This window comes from Oxyura jamaicensis, chromosome 7, assembly GCF_011077185.1.
Source record: "Oxyura jamaicensis isolate SHBP4307 breed ruddy duck chromosome 7, BPBGC_Ojam_1.0, whole genome shotgun sequence".
NCBI classification, from domain to species: domain Eukaryota; kingdom Metazoa; phylum Chordata; class Aves; order Anseriformes; family Anatidae; genus Oxyura; species Oxyura jamaicensis.
The window spans coordinates 10140824-10153015 of record NC_048899.1 but is presented as its reverse complement, the minus strand read 5'-3'; the positions used below and the strand labels follow the sequence as shown (position 1 = coordinate 10153015).

The following is a 12192-nucleotide window of genomic DNA, read 5'->3' as shown; positions in this document are numbered from 1 at the left end:
ATGTAAGGATAATTATGCACTTTACCTCATAATTACACTACATCAGCAAGATTATCCTCTTGGGACTTAGGGGCAAACCGTAAGTAAAACTGGCTCACAGAAGGCATTTTCACTCCAGAAATGATTTCCGACTCAGAATAATCAAGAAACATATTAAACAGCGAATGTTTGATGCTTTTGTTGTTGTTTGTTTTCTTCTACGGACAATTTGAATGAGGAAGTATAGGAAAGCTTTTCTGACTTCACAGGGAAAGAATCTCCAGCTTTACACTTTGCTGACTGCGTAAGACGTAACGTACCAGTGGTCTTGCTTACCTTTAGCTATGTCAGTTGCCCAGGTCATGATATGATCCATATCCATCTCTTCACTTTTGTTACTATTAATGTAATCAAACAGTGAGCCAGCAGAAGCATACTCTGTTAGAAAAAAAATAAAAAAAAAGAAAAAGGAAAAAAAAGCACATGACAGTTTTAAACACTGCACCTAAATTCAAAGATCTAATAGAAACTCTGCCAGTTGCAGAAAGCAGCCAACTTCAAGCTTAATGACAGAATTTGCATTCAGCAGCAAACGTTATTAGTAGTAGGAGAGTAGTAGTTTGTTCTGTCTGTCCCAACACAGACATAATTTACTGCTAAGGGAGAAGAAATGTAAAGTAATCTATAATGACAGGCTTTAAAATTAAAAGGCATTAGAAAGCTCTGGTGTAAAGAGAGCCCAGGCAAGGCAGTTCAAATTCTGGAGTAAAAGGTTCTGGTGATTATTTTCTTTTTAAAGATTTATGAAGGATAGTTCTGTTCAGAGAGAGATCTATGTAAAAATGGTAACACGCCACTGAGCAATTTAGTCCACTTGTGACTTTACAGCTGGCAGGCAAATGGTGTTAAGCTTTCACTGCTTTATATTCTGTCAGCCTAGGGCAAGTCAGCACAGCTAAGAAAGCAAGATGTTTTCTTATGTTCCTTATTCAGCATCGACAGAAGCTTCTCCTAACTTCTTTCACCTACACATACAGAAACCCACAGCAGGATCATGCAGGTAGAAACAAAGGCTTTTTTGGCCCGCCAGTGTTTGCGAGCGTGACAGACAGAATCTAGTCTGACTTTCAGGGCTCACAGGGCTGCAAGCTGGAATACCAAGCTCATTACACCTACGCACTTTTAAATGTGAAACTGGAAACAGCAGAAACCTCCCCAGTGCCACTTCTATGTAGCTTGAAATTCTTCCGTATTTAAACAGTGAACGTTCCTCTCCCAACAGCAGTTAACAGATGAGATTGGTGGTACCAGATCTCCCCTGTTATTTCAAAGAGGATACTCTGCTCTGATCAGCAGTACTGTGTTTAAATTATGCCCCATAACAAAGGATAATTATTTTGTTTTTTTAAAAAAGTAAAATCAGGTATTTAATATATGGCGTTCTGTTAGGAAGAGCGGGTTTGCAAGTAGAAAGGGAAATTAAAAAAAATACTTTCCTACTTCCCCATCCAAGAACAGAGCAGATCAAGTAATTTATCAATTACCAAGTAATTTATTCATTAACAAAAAATGAAAGGAAGAAACTATAGACTTAACACTAAAGCAAAGTTGGGCAAATCTCCATGTGCAGCAGGTCACATTCAGCAGCCTAAAGGCTGTAGCTCCTTTGTTTAGTATTTACTGTTATTTCCCAAATAAGCTTTACGCTTATTTAGTTTTTTTGGTGAACCATGAACAAATACAAGATGTTGCTCTTCATGTGAAGAAGCTGATACATTTTCTTCTTTCTGATTGCCAGGACAGAGTGAGCACATGCCACCATGTGTAGCCCAAGTAGCACAAAGAGTAAGGGGATGCAAGAAGCAATTCCAAGCCTTTCGCCCCTCTCTCCAAAGGCTGTTCAGTGTGCTCCTTGGGCAGTCTGCAGAATTTAAAACCCACTTACAAGATTCCCCAAATCTTCATAGCTAATGAAGCAAACCAGCTGGTATACAATTGAATTGCTTAATTTCTGCCATTTGAAAGCAGCAACAAAATCAATCCCCCCTAAGATGACAAAATATATCTGGATTGCTGTTCGTAATAGTATTAATCAATGAATAATAGATACATCATAGGCTAAATGCATACAAAGTAAACATTGCTCCTCACCAAAGAAATCGAAACCACGGGGAGATTACTGAGTGGGGAAGGAAACTCTGGGACAAGACAGAATCTGCAGCCTAGAATATGGGAGGCCATATGAGAAGATCCCATTGCTAAATGATAGGAAAGAGGGAGTAAATGGGAAGTCATTTGCAAGCAAACACTAGTGGCAAGTTAGTTTTGGTTCATTGCTGCAGGACCGTCAGCTGCAAGGAGCCCCTGCAGGAGACAGGCACGCTGCTTCTGATGTCACCGAAAGAGGACCAAGCTGCTGACCTGCACATTTCCTCAATTAAAACATCAGCTTTTTTTTACCCATGATGTCATTATATATCTTATAAATGGATTCTTCAGGAATAGGCTGGCTGCACACTTCGCATGCCTCTACAATGCATAATTTGATCCACCAGGGTCAGGGATAACTGAGATCCCTGAGCCCTTTGCTGCTCTGTGTGAATGGAGAACAAGCAATCTTCAAGCAACACAGCTCGATCCTTTAGTATTTCTGCTATGTATTTATTGTGCCACGGGTTTTTAGCAGGGAGATATGGATTTGAAAATTATATTGTCAGGATATTTTTTTTCAATAAAGGAAAAGAGGTATTTGCTTTGGAAAAGAGGTATTTGCTTTAGAAAGAAAAGTTGTGACTGGCAAACCAGCCCCTCCCTGTGGGATACACCGTATGCTTCTGCACAGAGGGGACACACAAGCTGCAAGAATCTTTACAGAGGAAGCAGCAGTGATCAAAAACCAGATCTGAAAGGTAGACATCAAGACTACTGTTGGCAGCCAACAACATCTAGAACGATGTGATTCATATCAGCAGCTCAAGGGGCTGGATGATGAGCTGTAACACTGACATACATCCCAGTGGGGGAAACATGTTTTGACTGCACATGTAGCTTTTCTCATTGCTACAGGGCATTCTCAGACAACTATTTGACAATCCCACATAAGATGTTAACGTACAGCCAGTATTCAGTACATGCCAATGCTTGGCTGAATGCCCTAATCTCCATCATTTTCAAGAATCATTAAGTTCTTAGGATTTCTTGCTTGGGATTTTCTCTTGCAAGACATGGATCTCTGACTAAATACAAGATTGAGACTGTAGCAGTGAAAACTACCCAGAAGACCACGGAGTGAACATCTCTCTAAAAGATAAGTCAAACCCAATTAGCGTTTCTTTTCTCAGTAGCCACACTCCCATTTGAAAACAGTGTGGGGAAATGGAGCCTTGCTCCCCTTCCAACACAAGGGACTCCGGACTCCCTGGAAGCTGCACGGAGAACCCAATGCAGTTTAAAAATAAAATGTTTTTTCCGTAGCCAGGATGGATTCAGAGCTCCTCAAATAACAAAGTGGTTGGACCACACAGAGTACAGTCTCCTTCTCACAGACAGTTAAAGAGTCCCCATTCCCAATGACATAATAAACCACTTTAGCTGTTCTCTGTCCTGTGACTGGCAAGCAGGTCAAATGACCTTCTCTGAACACTGACCTTTTGTGAGATCAAACTGAGGACTTTCTGATCCAGACATCATTCTGGGGTGTTGATTACACATTTGCTTTGTTGGTCTGCTCTCTGATTTACACTTATTAAACTTACATTACAAATGATTATATTATATGACCTGACTTATTAACTTCCTACTATTTTTATTGCTTAAACCTGCCCAGCAGGTAACAGACCACAGCTAGACCTGCTTTGTAGTGGGACGGCCCTGTGATAGAAATGCCTTTTCCTGGCAGCTGCACCAACCCTATGCCTGAGGCCACACAAGAAGAAGTGCAGCGCTGAAAGTTGCCTCTCTGATCACAGATTTCTGAAAATGTTGTATGGGAAGAGAAAGAGCTGAGTACATTAATACCAGCTCCAATCCTGTCTTTCATGAAGATTCTGAGAACAGTAAAAAACTAAACGGCAGCATTTCAAACTGATATCAGACTGTGTCACATGCAAACCTTAATTAGGTGGTGGTAATGAGACAAATGTCCTCTATGTCTAAAGTAAAGAAGTCCTTTTTGAATAAGAGCATTATGATCAAGTCAAGGGAATTCTCTTCTTTTGTAAGAATGATCATGAAAAACATTCCCAACTTCTCTACCACTGTATGCACTGGATAACAGAAAAGCATAGAAAAATACTTGCTGAGCATCAGCCCACTAATCATGTACACAGAGTGGACAAGTAAATGGTGGAAGCCAAGGGTAAAAATCTTCATTAAAAGCCCTTAGATTTGTAACACATGCATTTGTCAGTACACTACTCTTTACAGTCAAATTCTCTGATGTGTTACAGCCCTGCCAAAAGACATCCCATAATCCACACTTTCATGGTTTTTCTCTCTCCAAACATTGTTTCAGGAGATTGTAGATTTCTTTACTTTAGGTGTATTTTCTGCTACCATCTTACCTAGTTTCTCCTGTACAGGAGAAGGTAAAAAAAATCACATCATCTGTAATGTATTTTTTTTTTTTATCTGTGCCAAATCCTAAGACAAGGGAAGGAAGCTTAAAAGGGTGATAAGAAAAACACCACCACTAGCACATACTTAAAAATAACCTCCACATAATTCTAGAAATGCAAGAATGAATGAAACCCAGGTTCCAGTGAATAAAGGAAATTGTCTTACGGTGTCTAATAAATCCTTGCCTCTGTTTCAAGCTCTTCCTATGGTAGGGAAGTTTACAATGTAGATTCTCAGTTTTTTTTTTTAGTACAGGCAGAATTCATGGCACAACTCTGCTCTAAGCAGACTCTCAGTCTTTTCTTTTCACAGTGCTTGCAATAACTTATGAAAATCTCAGAAAGAAGCTTCCGTCTAAAGGAGTGCTGAATTTGGGCATTAAGAATGCCCCAGAATCCAACTGCTAGCAGTATGGTTCCCACTTCCAGCACTCCCATTCATGCTGAGGTAGGTGGTGCTGAGCATTGTAACATTCAAAGGAGGCCAGAACAGTTAGAAGACACTGAAATTGACTAAAGTTAATACCTTCTGACATCAGAATTTGATAGAATCAAGATGAAGGTCAGACAAGAAATGCTTACCTGTAACTATGCCATAATTTGGAGGTTCAATGACAGCTCCATAGAACTGAATGATGTTTTTGTGACTGAGCACACTGAGTATTTCTGCCTGTTGAAACAAGCAAACAAAAAAAGGCAATTAAGAACAGTGCATTTACTATATTAGTTTATTTTAGACCCCCATGGATATACACATACATGCACATAAATATATAGGAAAGACTGTTCACAAATGATTGCCATTCAAAAACCACATGAGATAATTCAGCAGATGAATGCTTAGTATGTTTGGAAAAAAAAAATCACACAATTCTTTCATGACCGAGGCACAGATATAGAAGCTAAGTCTGGAAAAACTGAAGGCCCTGGAAAATTTTGTTCAAAGAAAGACCCAGGATTTTTGGCAGGGTTGTAGCAGTTCTATCCAGAATTTGTGTTTCTGCACAGAACACTGTGGGTTCAGCAAGTTCAGAGCTCCAGGCTGTTAGAGCATACCGTGCACACACAGCTCAATCTGATGTTTACTGGAGACATGGAGTTTGCTAGGCATGCGCTGTAGAGTCTAATCGAATATGCACAGCAAGCGTGCTTGAGATTGCCAAATAGCCAGCGGTGCAGTTGAAACTGCTTCTCAGAGAAGGCTGCAGATGTTTAAAAATTCTGGATAAATAAACAAAAATCTTTGAATTCCACTCGAAAAATGCTTCTAGGTTTGATGGAGAGACTGCAAGAAATGAGAATGTATCCACAGAAATTAAGACACGTAGTCCCCCTGTTTTTTGAGGGAGAAAGACAGATGTTTCCTTTGAGGTTTCACAACAGCTTTAGCTCTTTTTACCTCTATAGTGAATTAAAATAAATATTCAAGAGATTTTAGAAACTTTTTTTTTAAACAAATATAAGTATTGTGCAAATATAGATATGTAACATTATACTTTTTTCTCTAACAATGCATTACTTACAGACAGTATCAGAAAAATCATTTTAAAAATCTATGCTGTTTTCAGCAAATCACACTGCAGGCCGCGACTCAACCGCAAGGCCACCCAAGCACCTAACGGGCAGCCATCTAAGTGAACGCAGGAAGACTTGCCTGCAAATGAACAGCAACGCTCCCACAGGCAGCTGTGGGACCTGAGCGGGATCCACCAGGCCAGGCAGGGCTGTGGCAGCAGGAGCTCTGCCCTCCACCTGCTCTGTGCCAGACCCCCACAGCAGCAGCACTGCTGGTTATACCAGCAGCATCCTCCAACCTCCTTCGGTAGCATCCTCTGGGATACTGGTGACAGACTACTCATTCAAAACTCCACCTCCAAGGGCTAGCAAAGACCCCTATGCTTCAAATTTTTTTTGTATTATGCTTTCATCTTCTTCAGGAAATACTAAATTGAAGAATGTCCTCTAATTCCTACCAGCATTCCTGCTGGATAACCAGGAGACCCAGTACTCCTTGACTCTCTACCTGAATACTGTTACAAATGAAATAGGTACACCAGGCCACAAGCATCATTGGACAAATTATCCAGGCTGTCTTTTCTTAAATACAAATAAAACCATCTTCTTGTACAGTACTTAAAATCCATGTATTCAAAATACTGTGCACACTACTTGCTGACATTTATAACATACGTACCGAAACAGGCCACTGAAGAATTGAAATGACTGGCCCCCCATTTAACTTTCCTGTGGCATGAGGCATTTAGGTCCTTGCCACAGAAGTAGCACTGGACAAATCTTTTGGAAAATTATCAAAACCACTGCAGGATGAGTACAGGCAAGGAGCGCAGCCCTCTGCCCCGCTGCAGCCAGGCCCCCTGGCTGCTGTCAGCCCTATGCAAGAGGCTGCTGAGCCCCCAAGAGCCCCACTGGAGCCACTGGGCAACAGGAGGGGCTGTAACTGCTCTCATTACTTAGGAATAATTCTTTCTAAATTTCCAAGATTATCTTTCTGAATTTCCAAGATTACAGCATACTGCACACGAAGATCACGTTCCAGGAGTTTGAAGAAATGCTGTGTCGACTGAGGCTATTAACATCATCTCAAAATTGACGTTCATATTCTAAACTTGGATTTAACAGACGCCAAAGCAAGCTTCCATCTAAGCATAAGGAAAGGCACCTACTAATTGCTCACAGATATCCCAAATTAGGAACCAGAGAGGAAGAAATTGGCAACTCTTTCTAAGGACCATTACTTATAAAAGAAATCCTTTCTAAACAGTTTTAATCACTCTGCTGTTGTTAGCACTAGCGATTCTAGACTATTCCTTTCATGCTTTGCTCTTTTCAGTTGCTGTAGATCAGCTGTGAAATATATTAGGCAATTTAAAGACACCTACTCCTTACAGCGAGAACCAAATGCAAGTCAATCCACATCTTTGAAGCTTTTGTACTTTTTTTTGACAAGAAAGTGCCATATTTCAATGAAAGATTGTGACCTTCACATAACAAATTACAAAGTGGTGGTTATAGACCAGTATTTCAAAGGCCTCTTAGGCACTTACAAGAATATTTAGAATCACCTTTAAGCACCAAACTCCCAGTTAAATCCCAAATTCCTAGATGCCTAGAAGAAAATCTTACAATGCATCTATCTACCAGGAGGCCACTTAAGAATGCAGCCCTCTCTGGCTTGGGTATGACACACTCGCTTCCTTTGGTAAGTGTTATCTATCTTATATAACCTAAATGAGCATCAATTTCCTTCTAAAGCCATGGCGATGACAAGTAACAGGTCTTGGGTTACTTTATTATATATATATTTTTAATGTTGAATTGAAACAGAACTAGAGGATGCTCATCTGAAGGAAAGGCACATCCCAAACACACCGATACAAACTTCTTGGACTTCTTCAGACACACAAGGTGACTGCAGCGGAGTTGAATATTGTGTTTAGTCCCACGATAAGCTTAGTCACAGTCTGTTACTGATCAACAAACCATGCTAAAACTATTAACCTTGTAGTTACACCACACGCATGGGTGAAATGGTGTTCCCTGCCTGAGCGCTGCTGAAGGGAACAACAGACTAGCTACCACTTCTTGAAGGCAAAGAGATTTAGAAGTTTAAACAAACCTAATACACACTCTTGATAGTGGTTGAATTTTATAAAGAAGTCAAGGTCAAAGCAAATTACATTAAAAACATTTTAACTGGATTCTCAATTACTGGTTCTTGTAGCACTACTGTAAATCAAACCCACTCAGTTACTTGTGACACAACTACAGCGTAAGTAGGAACTCAGATAATCCCTCAGTGTACAAACTGTGTACTATGAACCATGGACTGGATCACAGTGCTTAATGGATAATTTCTTTTTATGCCTGTTTAATCTCTGCCTATTGACATAAGTGAAAATGTCAATTACTTCATCTATGGCTGACACGCTACTACAGCTGCCTCAAGAGCTGCTAGTACTGCTCTCACCCTTCTAGTCCAAACAGCTATGCAGAAATACTAGTATCTTCCATGTTTTCAGCAATTAAAATTAGGGTTTTCTTCTTGGCCTTGTCAGTATTTAGCAATTGCTGAGCAGACACCATCAATGTAGCTTTTTAGTGTGGCCAGCAGCACAATTAGTGGGCAAAGTGAGCCACAGAGACACCACATGCTAGCTCCAAGCAGCCTGCTGTCACTGCGTTTATGCCTGCTCTGCCCTACAGATCCACCAAGATGTGGATCACGAGGCAAGAAGCCGCCCTGCCAGTGGAAGGCCTGAGCTGGACAGGGCCCCACCAGCCTGCATCAGCTCCTCTGAGGAGGCCTCCTGCTCAGGGCAACACTGCGTTGGTACCAGTAGACCCAAGGCCTGCTGAGGTACATGGAGGGAACAGCAAGCAGCTTAGCTCTGAAAACTTCTTCAAGGTCAGCGCTGACTGCAGGTGTGGGCAATGGCCATCCGATGCTGATTTGGCACTACTCCGGAACGCAGAAAAGGCCTCATCGTCAAATCTTTAATTGCAGCCGCAGACGCAGCAAGGCTGCGGACGGAGGCACTCTGCGTACAGCTGTGTTGTTGCCTGCCAGCTCCTCGCACCAGCTGCTCTCGTCAGAGCTCCCGTCCCAATTCAGCTGAAGTTAGCAAAGACCAATCTACTCACTCTGATGGAGTTACTCTTCTCCGCCCTGAAAATGGGCTGGAAAGTTGTTAAACTCACACTTCTAGTCAAGAGAAATGATTTGAGGGCTTGAGCTAGGAACCTATTCCACCAGCACAGCTGGATCTGCAAAAGAACATCTGTCTACAGTGTTTTCTCAGCATCAAAAGACTTTTTTTTTTTTTGCTCAAGTCTGGACAAAGCAGTCCCATAGCAACTTAATCACCATTTCTTCTGGGTACCTGTGGAGCAGCTGGCTGGAGAGGACAAAGTACTGCCTGCCTTCTACCCTGGTCTGAGCATGCTGGTTTAGGACTTACATGGGAAATAAATGCAAGGCCATCAAGGCAGCCAGCAGCCTACAAACTCTGCTGTTAATAAATCAGTTAATTGCACAGCAAGAGGCACCGTCGCTCTGTGCAAAATTACAGGGTTAGAAATGGTTAGCTACTCAAGGAATCTGATTAATACAACAATCCTTAAGTGCCTTCTAATATTTATTATTATATTGTGCAATAGTTTGGTTATTTACTTTTCCAAAGAAATGTTTGTCACATTTATTAAGGAGGTATTTATACACACTTAAGGCAGTTTTAATAAGATTTTTTTCCAAGTCTTGTAGCAGTTTAAAGGCTTTGACCTTTGTCATGTTCTTGGGAGGTTTGCGACTTAGCAACTCTCATGTCTTTACAGTCTATTAAAAGGGCAGCTGGAAGAGGCCAGCTGATGCTTTATTAAAATGATTTTGACAATCAAATCAAATAAAAAAAATAGAATGCTAACACAGATTAATCCTAAACCTTTATTAACAGATCTCTGATGAAAAATACATTCATTCAGCATCCATTAGATTTGCAGCTTCCCAATACCTCAGAAATGCTTTCCTGTGAATTAACTGATGTCTAACACACTACGCTGCCCCTTACAATACAGTTTTTCATCTCTTGGGTGTGTGGAGGATCCCCTCTCTTCTATGAAATTTTTGTTTTCACAAGCAAGGTGAGAATAAAGTACTGCTCAATCCTTTCTCAAACACAGCTGAAAACTGGAGAGTAAATTACCTCAGAAGTTATTGGAAGGAGGGAGGCAGAGCAATCATGTAAGATTCATTTCTCTAGGTAAAGGAGTCCAAAACATTGTCTTAATATTATGTCTGAAAAATAGTCAGCAACTAAAACTACAGGCTTATGATTTATGTAATGCTGACAAATCATTAAGCCAAAAAACAGATAGTTTTCCAGAAGATATTTATGTTTTACATGTTTTAATTTAAATATTATACAATTCCATGGAGATCCTTTGTAAATAATGCTAAGGTTTTGATAGGAGCCAGAAATTACCCAAAGCAAATTATTTTTCTTTACTTCATTCTTTCTATCCTTTTATAAAGTTAAACTGAATATAGCTCTTAATGAGCAGGATATGGAAATAGTTTATGTAATTTAGCTCTTTCTAGATTATTTTCATGCCACAATCTATTATTGGTGACAAACATTCAAGTCAAAATATGCAATAAATAAAAGGAAGACCTAAAGAGTTTCAGAAATATAAAATTCCTAAGAAGAAATATACAGCAGGGATATTATTCAATTACTACAGTTTGGAACATTAAAAAGAAATTCAAGCAGATACAAACTAAAAACTTAGGAATTTGCCTACTGCTTTGTCTGCTTTCTCAGAAGTTTTGTAAGGAAAAAAAAAAAAGGTTTTGTGCTCTGGTGTCTCCAAAAAGAAAACTATTAATAAGCAAAGCGCACTGATAATTCTATTAAGAGAATGGTTGTTAAACGTATCAAATTGTCTTTGATAATAAGAAAGCAGGAAGAAAACCACATCAACGTGGCAAAATCAAAGAACCCTCAGTGAGATCTTTTAACTGCAATTAACAGTTATCATGTGTTCTGATGAGTGTGGCACTATCACAGAACAAACCTGTTATCATCTACGTCAAAAGGCACTCACATTACTTAAAAATATTGCTGCATCTTACTTAAAGTTGTGTGAGGCCGGGGTTCATTTTTTGTATTCACTTAGAGGACCACTTACCCTATTAAAAGCTGTTTTCTATAGCCCATTAAATGAGAAGTTACAACTCTGCATTTGTTATATCTTATGTATTCAGTGTTAGTGGGATACTGTTTTGTAAACCACACAGAAAATAAGGGTTAAATTACATTCTCAGATTGATACCACCAGCAATGTTGTAAACAGGAGAATTACATTCCCCTAAGTACATCTACTATGACATACAAAACATGTATTTAAAAGAATTTTGATTGAGCATGTTTCAAAGCATCAAATTTGCATCCAAAATTATGTCCTATGCTGTTGAAGCTCCAGAGATTAAAAGTGGAAAAATAAAGGAAAGTAACAAATTCTCATTTCCATACAATTGTCTTACAGTCATTTAAATTTACTGTATTATATCACCACACAATTTAAAATACCTTGCATTGACTTCTGGGTTGTAGCCTTTTTTTTTAGTAGTAAAATATATTGGATACTGACCATTTGAAAAGAAAACTGAGTTTCACAATCTCCTGTAACCTTTTATACCAATCTATCTTGGCAGTTTGAAAGATAATTTGAAGATTATGGCGTTAGAAATACTATCTAGTGAATTCAGAATATCCCCATCAAAATACTGTAAAATAAAGGTTTGCTCAGCTCTGGAAAGCAGGTTTGTCCCTCCCAAAAATCACCGGGAGATTTTTCCTTGCAATGTGGCAGCAGACCCTCTGCCCTATACAGTAAGAAAAAGTTAGGTGAAGCTAACTGGCTTGATCTTGCCCCTGCAGGACTGCAGCTGTGCAGAGTCCACCCAGAAGTAACCAAGTGATTGTAGGATCATGCTGTTGGTCTTCCCCATGACAGGGGTTAAAAAGAGAAGACGCTGTATAAAAGAAGCCGCAGTACGGGATAAAATTAAATAACTACA

The 12192-nt window shown here is 39.8% G+C and overlaps 1 protein-coding gene across 6 annotated transcripts in view; it reads right to left on the bottom strand.

Moving 5' to 3' along the window:
* The window catches only part of MAP3K20 (mitogen-activated protein kinase kinase kinase 20), a 90981-nt gene that overhangs the window by 55514 nt on the left and 23275 nt on the right, over nt 1–12192 (bottom strand). For all 6 annotated transcript variants that reach the window (XM_035331159.1, XM_035331160.1, XM_035331157.1 and 3 more), the window contains 2 exons: nt 5178–5265; nt 316–417 (listed from right to left, as the gene is read on the bottom strand). In XM_035331159.1, the coding sequence (XP_035187050.1) occupies nt 316–417; nt 5178–5265 (190 nt within the window). The remainder of the gene's footprint in view (nt 1–315; nt 418–5177; nt 5266–12192) is intronic.